We start from the raw sequence: 12,365 nt of genomic DNA on the forward strand, positions 1-12,365 counted from the left end.
TAATTGTGCATTAGCACTGACGCTTTTGTTGGTATATTTGCAGCAAATACTTTGATTGGCGGGACGTTCAGTTGCTAACTGGCACGCGCTTTAAATGTATTTATTCCTTATTATTTATTAATGGGATTCACAATTATAGGACGCTGTTTGAGAATGTAAAGTAGACTTTGCTGACGCCCTTTCTCAGGAACACTTTGAAGAAGAAAACGTAGATGTTGGTGAATGAGGTCATGGACTTGTCATCTTCCTTTTTGGTGTACTTGTACTTGGCCAATAAACTGCATACATTATATACAGTATATATATATATATATATATATATATATATATATATATATATATATATATATATACAAACAGTATGAATATCGATGGCCGAATGAACTTTTTTGAGAGTACAAAAAAAAACACGGATATTTGTCAGGGATAACCAATTAGTTAATTAAAAAAATGATTAAAAAAACATATAAGACAAGAGGCTCTTCCCCACTTTTCCTGGATTATAGGAGGTCGATGTAAACCGTGATGAAACAAACTCAACGGAGGCAAAGAAATCCTCCAAAGTTTGAGTCCAAAACGTGATCAAGAGAGAGTCAAACCGGGGACCTTCGAGGCACGGGGATCCGCCTCAAGCCGGACGCACAGCTGCACCCGTTAAGACGAGTCCAAAGTTTAGAAAGCGCGGACGCCGTCACGGCTCATCTGGAGCCGAGCTGTTCCGTAGCACGGCGTCAGATTAATCCCTATAGGAGCAGAGGTCAGGAGGGTCATGAGCCCGGAGAGATCAAGAAAACAAGAGAGAGAGAGAGAGAAAAGAGAGATGGATGAAGAGACACACTAGATATAGAGAGGGGAGGGAAAGTAACAGATGGACTTGTGAGGATTAGAGAGATCCGGGTGGGTTTTTCTGACGGAAACTCGACCCCGAGACGGAGGAGGGAGCGCAGAGGAAAGGTGAAGGAAAACCTGAATCGAGGAGCAGGGGGGAGGTGAAGGAAAACCTGAATCGAGGAGCAGGGGGGAGGTGAAGGAAAACCTGAATCGAGGAGCAGGGGGGAGGTGAAGGAAAACCTGAATCGAGGAGCAGGGGGGAGGTGAAGGAAAACCTGAATCGAGGAGCAGGGGGGAGGTGAAGGAAAACCTGAATCGAGGAGCAGGGGGGAGGTGAAGGAAAACCTGAATCGAGGAGCAGGGGGGAGGTGAAGGAAAACCTGAATCGAGGAGCAGGGGGGAGGTGAAGGAAAACCTGAATCGAGGAGCAGGGGGGAGGTGAAGGAAAACCTGAATCGAGGAGCAGGAGGGAGGTGAAGGAAAACCTGAATCGAGGAGCAGGGGGGAGGTGAAGGAAAACCTGAATCGAGGAAAACCTGAATCGAGGAGCAGGGGAAAGGGAACGCGGTGAGTCTCGAACGCGGTGAGTCTTTTTCTGAGTTTTTTTTGGGGGGGGGGGGGGGTTCGTCGCTCGGGTGTAAACTGATCAAGAGTTGAGCATAAAACGGCAGGCTGGATTATTTTTTTGGGGGGATTGATTGAGTTTTTGTGTCAAAGTCTGTCGTCTGTTGATAACATGAACAGGTGTGTGCAGACGTAAAGTCCACACGTGTCCAGTCCAGGAAGAGCAGAACAAAACACCGTGAGGATTATAGGGAACAAGTTGAAGCCCAAAGGTTGAACAGATAGAAGAACAACGTACTTCTGGCGTTAGTAAATCAGAATACAGACAGACGGATCACATGTTAACTTGCATTTTCATTTGCTCTGGTCTTTCATTTCACAAATTGCATCCCAGAGTTTCCAAAGATAACAGATGTGTCAGGCTGAATTTCTAGGGATTTGTTCAACCTGCTGCACAGGTTATTTAAATATATATTACATTACATTATATGTCATTTAGCTGATATATATATATATATATATATATATATATAATAAATATTTCCAATTTTAAAACCACTGAAGAGCGTAGACTGTATTTAAGACGTGGCGTCACCCGTTGGTTTGTGGACTCGAGGTTTGAAGCCTTCGAGTTCTTCGAGTCTTCGCCATCTTGGTTTTTTGTGACAAAAGAGGGTGGAGCCAATTTACAACCGCTGAATATACATTTTTACTTTCATGAACTGAAAACACAGGGAAAGGGTTAAAGTTGTAAGACGAAAACAACGACAACTTCCAGATCAGACAACGCCTCGGTAGGGACCTGTCAATCACCTTGTAGCCCCGCCCCTAAAGCATCCCCTGTTTTATGGTCTGTTTGACTCTAAATGACCATAATTTACTAAATGAACATCACGCTGTATTGAAGAAGACTTGAAACTAGAGATTGAGACCAAAAACTAATGTTTACAATGTTTACTGAGGGAATACATCAAGAGAAGTAGAGTCATTTATATAGACTTCTATACAACCAGAGGAGTCGCCCCCTGGTGGTCAGGAGAGAGAATGCAGCTTTAACACATGAAGCATAGACTTCTATACAACCAGAGGAGTCGCCCCCTGGTGGTCAGGAGAGAGAATGCAGCTTTAACACATGAAGCATAGACTTCTATACAACCAGAGGAGTCGCCCCCTGGTGGTCAGTAGAGAGAATGCAGCTTTAACACATGCAGCATAGACTTCTATACAACCAGAGGAGTCGCCCCCTGGTGGTCAGTAGAGAGAATGCAGCTTTAACACATGAAGCGTAGACTTCTATACAACCAGAGGTGTCTCCCTCTGGTGGTCAGTAGAGAGAATGCAGCTTTAACACATGAAGCATAGACTTCTATACAACCAGAGGAGTCGCCCCCTGGTGGTCAGTAGAGAGAATGCAGCTTTAACACATGAAGCATAGACTTCTATACAACCAGAGGAGTCTCCCCCTGGTGGTCAGTAGAGAGAATGCAGCTTCAACACATGAAGCATAGACTTCTATACAACCAGAGGAGTCTCCCCCTGGTGGTCAGTAGAGAGAATGCAGCTTTAACACATGAAGCATAGACTTCTATACAACCAGAGGAGTTGCCCCCTGGTGGTCAGGAGACAGAATGCAGCTTTAACACATGAAGCATAGACTTCTATACAACCAGAGGAGTCGCCCCCTGGTGGTCAGGAGAGAAAATGCAGCTTTAACACATGACGCATAGACTTCTATACAACCAGAGGAGTCGCCCCCTGGTGGTCAGGAGACAGAATGCAGCTTTAACACATGAAGCATAGACTTCTATACAACCAGAGGAGTCTCCCTCTGGTGGTCAGTAGAGAGAATGTAAGTTTAAGACACTTCATAATTCTCCTCACTTGTCAGACCTGAAGGTTGACATCACTTTCACTGCATGATACCATGAAGCCACATTATGAGTTAAAGCTATTCAAAGCTTCGTCCCCCAAACTTCAAACCAAATTCACATTCAATCTTTATTGACTAGATTCTGGAGCACCAACAACACAATAACAACAGAATCCTGTTTCGTGACTCAACTGTTCATCTCTTAATCTCCCTTCTGTACTTTCAGGTGGTCGTCCAGACAAAGACGACATGAGATTCACTTGACATTAATCTCATCCACCTAACCCTGCAAGATTATCAGAGATTACCAGGCCCAGAGGTAGGTCCGAGATACCGGACTAATCAGACCTTCGCGAGGTCAATCGAGGTGGAGGAACAGGTTGAAGAACGGGATGCGCCCTGAGACCGCGACTGATTAGTCGCAAAATCCGCAGGATAAGATCAAGACGTTTTATCTTCATCCGAGCGAAGCAAAAGTCATAAACAACTTCTTATTTCATTTATTTTTTTAAACCGAAAAGGATCCGAGCCGTGGAAACATGGGGTAGAGCCGCAGTCAAACGTGTCGCCTGGCTCGCGCCCGTGACGTCACGAAGAAAGGATTTTAAAAAAAATCCGATGAACTACTTTCCCTGAAACTGCAGCTGGAGCAGGAGGAGAGCCGGAGTTCCTCCTGCAGCCTCTGGCCTGCACAGCTGTCTCTTTCTCACTTCGGCGGAAGTGATTAAAAATCCCCCCCGTTTCATTTTTCTCCAGCTCCGCGAGCCCCGCGAACCACAACCCTCCCTCCATCTCTCCACCCGACCTTCGACCTTTGCGCCAATTCTCAACCATCCCTAATCCCCTCTCCTCTCTCCTTTCCACCACCCTCCTTGAATCCTTGAATCAATCTCAATCGCACACCACAAACCCGCCAGGCTTCATCTTGGTTGCCCCCCCCTTTGCGGAGCCACGGAACCTCCCCGACCCCCTCAAAGTGAGCTCCCTGGTCCGAACTCATTTCTCCCAGAGTGCTGTGTGGCGAGAAGCAACGATGCTGGAGAACATGTCCAGACGTAACCGCTCCCTGCTGTCGCTGTCCCTCACCTCGCTGGCCCTCACGCTGTCCGTCTCGGCGTTCTGCACCTCCTATTGGTGCGAGGGAACGCACAAGGTGGTGAAGCCCCTCTGCCTGTCTCCGGTCAAGTTGAGGAACTGCGGGCAGAACAACAGCCAGCCGTACACCACAGGTGAGGCCGGGGAACCAGATGTGTGTCTGGAAAACCAGATGCTGACAGAACCCAACAGGTTTTGGTGATTTGTAAGCCCGTAGGTTCGATAGAAATGTGCCACCGAGTTCTTAAACAACATCGTTTTAACATATTGCCTCACGTCAATCAATTTGTCATCAAAAAAGCACTTTTCAACTGTCTTTTGCCTGGAAAAACGTCAAATCTGTGTTTTATTTGTGAACTTAAAAGTCCTCAATTCTACACATCGTAGCCGGACCAGCCTTGCATGCATATTTTAGTGCATGTGAGTTCCCGCTGGCTGTCGTAACTGTCGACGCTCTGCTGGTAACGTTGAAGCGTAGCGTCCCCCCTCCTCCCTCCTCAGGTAAACGCCGTTAGCTCTGCTAGCACTGTTGTTAGCGCTGTTAGCGCTGTTAGCTGCAAACTGCCGGCTCGGCGGTCGCCATGTCGAGAGCCCATTTGGAGGCATTCCCTCGATGCTGTATGGTTTCTTTCATCGTGTTTTCTAGTTCTGTTTGTTTGTCTGATTATTAGCAAGAAATTTCAACAACTGTCAGTCAGATTTGGTAGAAAGTTTGGACATAATTCAAAGAACGGTGTGGAATCCAGTAACTCTTTTAAAAGAGGGCCTTTTTCAAAATGTTGTCATAAACTATGAAAACGCATAAAAACAAATCAAGAACAAACTGCTAATTAAATACGAGTTAATACGCAATTATGCTCAATCAGCGTTTGTCACTAAATGAACTTTATTACATGTTAGTTACTCATAAATGTGCAACACCCGAGTTTTTACTAGGAATGTATATACAAGTATATACAAAGTATAACAATTCAAACACGTTTTCGTTGTTGAGATTAAACAACAAATGTTTTCTTGGACTTTATTTTGTTATTTCACATTCATGAATGAAGAAATCAAAGTCTAAAATGAAAAAAATGCCCCTTCGTGCTGCCATCATCTTTTTCACAAAGCCGCTGTAAATAAAGCTGCATATGCAAAAATGATAATAGAATAATATGTATTTTACACCTGTTAAAAATAGACATGTAAACTTATTGTTTGCTCTGACCTACTTCCTGCTCTCACATGCATGATTGTATACTGCATATATTTTTACTTCTAATCCGTTAGGGCCTGTACAGCATATTAATAATGTATAAATAACTAATAATATTTCCAGAATTAGAAAAACAGGATTTTTACGGCATCCACAGTATTTTACTTGCTCCACATATTCAAGTATTTTTCACTTGACTTGACCGTCAGAGATTCACATAATCCCGGCTTTGTTGCTAATCTCAGAACTTTGTATCTGCATCTGCATGTTATCTGGATTCACTCACCCGCTGTCTTATCTCTCAGCACTAAGCCTATTTGCTTCCATGTAGTATTCAATTTTCGCTCCATAGAAAATGACAGATTACCTAAAGAACAGTGTTTCAGGGCTGGATTGTGTTACACGCTGTGAACTACAGGAGACCCTTTGAGGATTTAGAGCCAGAGTTTCTTAGAATGCTTTAGAAAAGGCTTTCAAGCGGCATTGGGGAACATAAAACTCTCTTTCTAGTCTCTTTCTAGCCCCTTTTACTTTCTCCGTCACCTCTAAGCTCCTACTTCTTCATTTCTCCGTTTCTTTCCTCCACCCAGAGACCCCCACCCCTGACCCGAGGCAGCAGCCGACCAACGTGACGCTGTCTCCGCTGCAGAAAGAGGAGCTGGCCAGGATCAAGAAGAAGCAGATGGCCAACGCCGTCCAATACATCTGGGAGACGGGCGAGGACAAGTACATGCTGCGCTCCTTCCACACCGGCTTCTGGCTCTCCTGTGAGAAGCACAATGAAGGTGTGTGTGTGTGTGTGTGTGTGTGCGTGACGGGAGCATAGAAAACATGCAACATGATGAGAGCTCATTGGGTTTGTACTCAAAGCTTCATTGTTGAAAGCACCTGCATGGTACACTTGTTCAGTGCATGAAACATTTTTACCCAATTTGAACTATTTGTAGTGTAAGTAATGTGATAACACGTCAGATATAAACTTACTTCAGGCATCAAAGGTGTAATTATCTTTGACGCTCTGAAACCACACACGTATCCCTCCACCAGTCTTCAAAGCCATTTGGTTTGCTTACCGGCGTTCAGTTCATTTGGGGTTTTGTTTCCCTTTGGTCGACCTGTAATCAACTCTGCATGTCGTTTAGCAAGGTTCTTGTTCTGGCCAGCCAGGAGAACAAAGTTGACCCTATATTTTGCTGCAGGTTTAAGTTCATTTTGTCACTTGGAAAATGAAACAAACATTAACACAAACATTATTTAAAAGAAACCGTGTCAGACATTTAGAGGTAAAAAGGTCTCTTTGGTGGAATATTTCATAGACATCTGAAACGTGACACGCGTCGCAGGTCCCAAAAATTGGAAACCAGTGGTTTAATTTGAACAGTACATTTAGTTTTTTGTATGTAAAATATTAATCTGTAGTGGAGTTACTTTGTTGCGCAACTTTGTTGCGTTCCGTTGTTGCGTTCCGTTGTTGCGTTCTGTTGTTGCGTTCCGTTGTTGCGTTACTCTTTGTTGCGTTACTCTTTGTTGCGTTACTTTGTTGCGTTACTTTGTTGCGTTACTTTGTTGCGTTACTTTGTTGCGTTACTCTTTGTTGCGTTACTTTGTTGCGTTACTTTGTTGCGTTACTCTTTGTTGCGTTACTCTTTGTTGCGTTACTCTTTGTTGCGTTACTTTGTTGCGTTACTTTGTTGCGTTACTTTGTTGCGTTACTTTGTTGCGTTACTTTGTTGCGTTGCTCTTTGTTGCGTTACTTTGTTGCGTTCCGTTGTTGCGTTCCGTTGTTGCGTTCCGTTGTTGCGTTCCGTTGTTGCGTTCCGTTGTTGCGTTCTGTTGTTGCGTTCCGTTGTTGCGTTACTCTTTGTTGCGTTACTTTGTTGCGTTACTTTGTTGCGTTACTTTGTTGCGTTACTTTGTTGCATTACTCTTTGTTGCGTTACTTTGTTGCGTTACTCTTTGTTGCGTTACTCTTTGTTGCGTTACTCTTTGTTGCGTTACTCTTTGTTGCGTTACTTTGTTGCGTTACTTTGTTGCGTTACTTTGTTGCGTTACTTTGTTGCGTTGCTCTTTGTTGCGTTACTTTGTTGCGTTCCGTTGTTGCGTTCCGTTGTTGCGTTCCGTTGTTGCGTTCCGTTGTTGCGTTCCGTTGTTGCGTTACGTTGTTGCGTTACTTTGTTGCGTTACTTTGTTGCGTTACTCTTTGTTGCGTTACTCTTTGTTGCGTTACTTTGTTGCGTTCCGTTGTTGCGTTACGTTGTTGCGTTACGTTGTTGCGTTACGTTGTTGCGTTACTTTGTTCCGTTACTCTTTGTTGCGTTCCGTTGTTGCGTTCCGTTGTTGCGTTACGTTGTTGCGTTACGTTGTTGCGTTACTTTGTTCCGTTACTCTTTGTTGCGTTACGTTGTTGCGTTACGTTGTTGCGTTCCGTTGTTGCGTTCCGTTGTTGCGTTCCGTTGTTGCGTTCCGTTGTTGCGTTCCGTTGTTGCGTTACTTTGTTCCGTTACTCTTTGTTGCGTTACGTTGTTGCGTTACTTTGTTGCGTTACTTTGTTGCGTTACTTTGTTGCGTTACTTTGTTGCGTTACTTTGTTGCGTTACTTTGTTGCGTTACTTTGTTGCGTTACTTTGTTGCGTTACTTTGTTGCGTTACGTTGTTGCGTTACGTTGTTGCGTTACGTTGTTGCGTTACGTTGTTGCGTTACGTTGTTGCGTTACGTTGTTGCGTTACGTTGTTGCGTTACTTTGTTCCGTTACTCTTTGTTGCGTTACGTTGTTGCGTTCCGTTGTTGCGTTCCGTTGTTGCGTTCCGTTGTTGCGTTCCGTTGTTGCGTTCCGTTGTTGCGTTCCGTTGTTCCGTTACTCTTTGTTGCGTTACGTTGTTGCGTTACTTTGTTGCGTTACTTTGTTGCGTTACTTTGTTGCGTTACTTTGTTGCGTTACGTTGTTGCGTTACGTTGTTGCGTTACTTTGTTGCGTTACTTTGTTGCGTTACTTTGTTGCGTTACGTTGTTGCGTTACGTTGTTGCGTTACGTTGTTGCGTTACGTTGTTGCGTTACTCTTTGTTGCGTTCCGTTGTTGCGTTCCGTTGTTGCGTTACGTTGTTGCGTTACGTTGTTGCGTTACGTTGTTGCGTTACGTTGTCGCTTCTTTCATAGATATAGCTAAGATCAGTGTATGAAAACAGCCTGTTTATTGATACCTGTTTATTTGATGATCTCATACAGAGAGACTACAACAAAAACTAATGAATCAAACCTCATCAACCTCATCCTGCTTCAGTTCCTGACACTTTTTCTAAAACTCTGATCGAGATATGTATGTATATTTTTTATTTTGTTATCAAATCTCACACATTATGTGAGAAAGCACAGACAAGCTTAGGTATCCTGAAAAGAAAGTAATCGCTGGCATGTATTGTTCTAATGACACTGGGATTGGTTGACGTTTAATTCTTTCTCCCAAAGTAATTTAAACCGCTGGGCTTAAGGCAACTCTTTCTATTTCGTTTTCAGGATTTATAATGAATTTATTGTGTTATTGACGTAACGTTTGCAAGAGATTACATCATCTTGCCCCAAAAACGACACAACTTTAATCCTTGAGCTTTTGTAGTGGCTATAAGCACCAGCATATGTTTTGTTTTAATCCCCTAAAATGATTGTTGGCATACAAATATGGAAAATTCTATGCGTTCATATTCCAAGACAGAAATGTTGCATTTGACCATAATAACTACATTATTCAGATGACCTGATGTTTACCAGCGTCAGGATGAACTCTGCTGTGATTGTTCCCTTCAGGTGAAGATCAGGAAGAAAAGTGTCGCAGCTTCATCGAGCTGACGCCAGGAGAGACGCAAGGTGAGTAACAGATTACATGGAAAGCATAACCTGTATTCTAATTCATATTTCTCTCACCAAAAGCAAACTATTCAGTGTATTCAGTATTCAGGTCCTTTACCAAACTGTGCCAATACAAGTAAAAGCACGTATTAAATGCACTTAAAGTATCCGTGTTTTACTATTATCTGTGATGTTTCTGGATTTAATATTATATGTTAATATTACTTTTCCCCTGTTCCTCTGATTTTCTTTAAAGTAGGAGAATTTTCGCAACACATAAACAAACACTTCAAAAGTCAGTTCATCACAAACATTCAAAATAAATCAAATATATGTGAACCTGAGGGGTGTGAAAAACTGTAATCTGAAAAGGCACTAAAGCCGTCAGAGAAATGTAGTAAAAGGATTTTTTTTAATAAACAGAAACAATTGCACAGTACTTAAAGTAAATGTAAATTAGCAAACACGTACTCAACAGTACATTTGGTAAATCAGATCCCTCTCTTGTTGGCTTGTTACTTGGAGTTTCTAAGGAAAGACTAACTTTCTTTTCTTTTCCTCACAGGCGTCCTCTGGCTCTCAGTCATCAGTGAGTTCATGTACATCGGTCTTCTGGCCATGGGCTTCCTGCTGATGTGTGTGGAAGTGATTTGCCTCTGTGCCAAGAGGGAGATGAACGCCCTCAAGATCAACGCCTTCGCCGCCATGTGCACCGTCCTCTCGGGTGAGACACACACTGCGATATCACTTTGTTTTACGGTGGTTTGTTTGAATTATGTACGTTGAGATATTCATTCAATTAAAAGCAATAATGAATACAAAAAGGTGCAAACTTGCTCTGGCTGGAACAATCTTATGAACAATAATTTGTTTGGGTCTATTTTTACCCCCTCTGTCTTTCATCCTTTGTAATTCTCACCAAAACAATCTTATTCTCTCTCATTTTGTCTCTTTCTTAACTATTTCTTCCTCTACCAGGTTTGATGGGGATGGTAGCACACATGATGTACACCACAGTGTTTCAGATGACCGTGAGCATCGGGCCCAAAGACTGGAGGCCACAGACTTGGGACTACTCGTGGTCTTTTGCGTACGTTTTTCCCAATTTAACAAAAAAATCATCTGACATCCTGCTTGGCCACAGCCATCTTTTAAAACTGTGAAATCTTGCTGCGAAAAGAAGATTTGATCTCCAATTTTGAGTCCAAAATGTATAAGAATCGTATTTCTGGTGTGACGGGCCTTCAAACTACAAATTGCGTTGGCCTTCAGGTCTGATTAAAGACATCCAAGAATGTTCTACAACCTCCTTTCTCCTTCACCAGGATGGCGTGGCTGTCCTTCAGCTGCTGCATGGCGGCCGCCGTGGCCACGCTCAACTCCTACACCAAGACCCTCATAGAGATGAAGCACAGGGCCCGGGTGAGGCTGGAGGACGCTCGCGCCGCCGTCTGCGCCCCCTCCTACGAGGAGGTCGTTCGAGCCGGCGGCGGAGGCGTTTACTCCGTCAGTCAGCTGATCCAGCTCGGCCAGCAGGGGGCGCTCATGGACCCTCTGTGGCCCAGAGGAGTGGGACCGGCCGTCGGACCCCTGGCGTACAGCGCCGGGGGGGCGCTGCTCGTTGGCGGAGGAGGGATCGGAGTTGGAGGGGTGGGAGGTGTGGGCGTTGGGATGAGAATGGGAGGAGTTGGAGGAGCTGTAGTTGGAATGGGAGCAGCAGGAGGAGCTGGGGGAATGGGGGTGGGAGTACTCGGCTTTGGAGGGAATGGGGTTGGAATAGGAGGAATGGGAATGGGAGCAGCAGGAGGAGCCGGGGGAATGGGTTTGGCCGGCTATGGAGTAAACGGCGTTGATATAGATGGAGTGGGAGCAGTGGGAGGAGCTGGGGGAATGGGAATGGTCGGCTATGGAGTAAATGGCGTTGGTATGGAAGGAGTGGGAGGAGCCGGAGGAATGGGAGTGGCCCTCTTTGGAGGGAATGGGGTCGGAATGGAAGGAATGGGAGCAGTGGGAAGAGTCGGGGGAGGATGTGGAATGGGAGGGCGAAGGCTGGTGGACCCTCACGGTGTGGTGGTGGTGGAGGGATGCTGCGTTGAAGGATGTGAAGACTGTGAACGGGAGATGGACGAGATAGATTACGCTCTGCAGGACGAGAGAGAGGACTCACTCTGCTGAGACTTTGGAGGACCGAGGACTTTGGCAATATCTTTGTCAGGACTGGCTCTGTTGTATTTCAATCAACAAGACTTTTGATTTTGTACATACGAGGTTTCAAATGATAATTGTTGCACATCTGGACTGTTTGCAAGTTACACAATGGTCATTTCAAGCTGTGTCATTTTATTTTTTGGACCACTAGGGGGCAGAAGGACTCCAAAACAAATGCGATTGCGCCCTCAAACCCTTGTTGATGTTTTAAAAACTAAATAAATAAATGTTCTCACATTTATAGGATGCTGTCAGCAAGTTGTAAAATGTTTAACCTGTTGCCTCTTTTTTTATAAATACGGTAAAAGGAGCAGAAGGCCATAATGTGAAGCCATGTCAAATTTACAGTTAAAATACTTGCATCAGTACATTTTTAGTTATTTTTTTCAATCACGTCTGGATGTGCAGAGACCTTCAGAGAATATAACAGAAATATAATATATGTCTCGATGCCATGCAAAGACAATTCTCTTCCAGGATTGTTTAACAAAATATCATTTTCCTACCAACACATCAGTATAACTTTGTTTGTGTACATACAGCCTTATGCACAGTGACTTCTTCAGGGATTGAGACGTGTGAGAGGACGTGAGTCTGTCTTCAAATGTAGACTCAAAAGGTGTTGAGAGATGGCAACGATACAACTGTGGCCATGACTGTAGTATATGATGTAATGTTGTTGTTGTTGTCGTTGTTTTATCTATGACTTGCATGGACGTATGAAATTCCCCTCCAGTATGTGATGATAAATAAAAAC

The 12,365-nt window shown here is 44.1% G+C and overlaps 1 protein-coding gene across 1 annotated transcript; it reads left to right on the plus strand.

Moving 5' to 3' along the window:
• Positions 1 to 4,298: 4,298 nt before the first annotated feature.
• Positions 4,299 to 11,575, plus strand: si:ch211-232m10.6 (uncharacterized protein LOC572203 homolog). The gene is made up of 7 exons (XM_034544908.1): positions 4,299 to 4,494; positions 6,149 to 6,345; positions 9,370 to 9,418; positions 9,966 to 10,124; positions 10,379 to 10,490; positions 10,726 to 10,995; positions 11,449 to 11,575. Exons 1-7 carry the CDS (start codon positions 4,299 to 4,301, stop codon positions 11,573 to 11,575), a joined length of 1,110 nt encoding a protein of 369 aa, XP_034400799.1.
• Positions 11,576 to 12,365: the final 790 nt, after the last annotated feature.

This window comes from Cyclopterus lumpus, chromosome 11, assembly GCF_009769545.1.
Source record: "Cyclopterus lumpus isolate fCycLum1 chromosome 11, fCycLum1.pri, whole genome shotgun sequence".
NCBI lineage: Eukaryota > Metazoa > Chordata > Actinopteri > Perciformes > Cyclopteridae > Cyclopterus > Cyclopterus lumpus.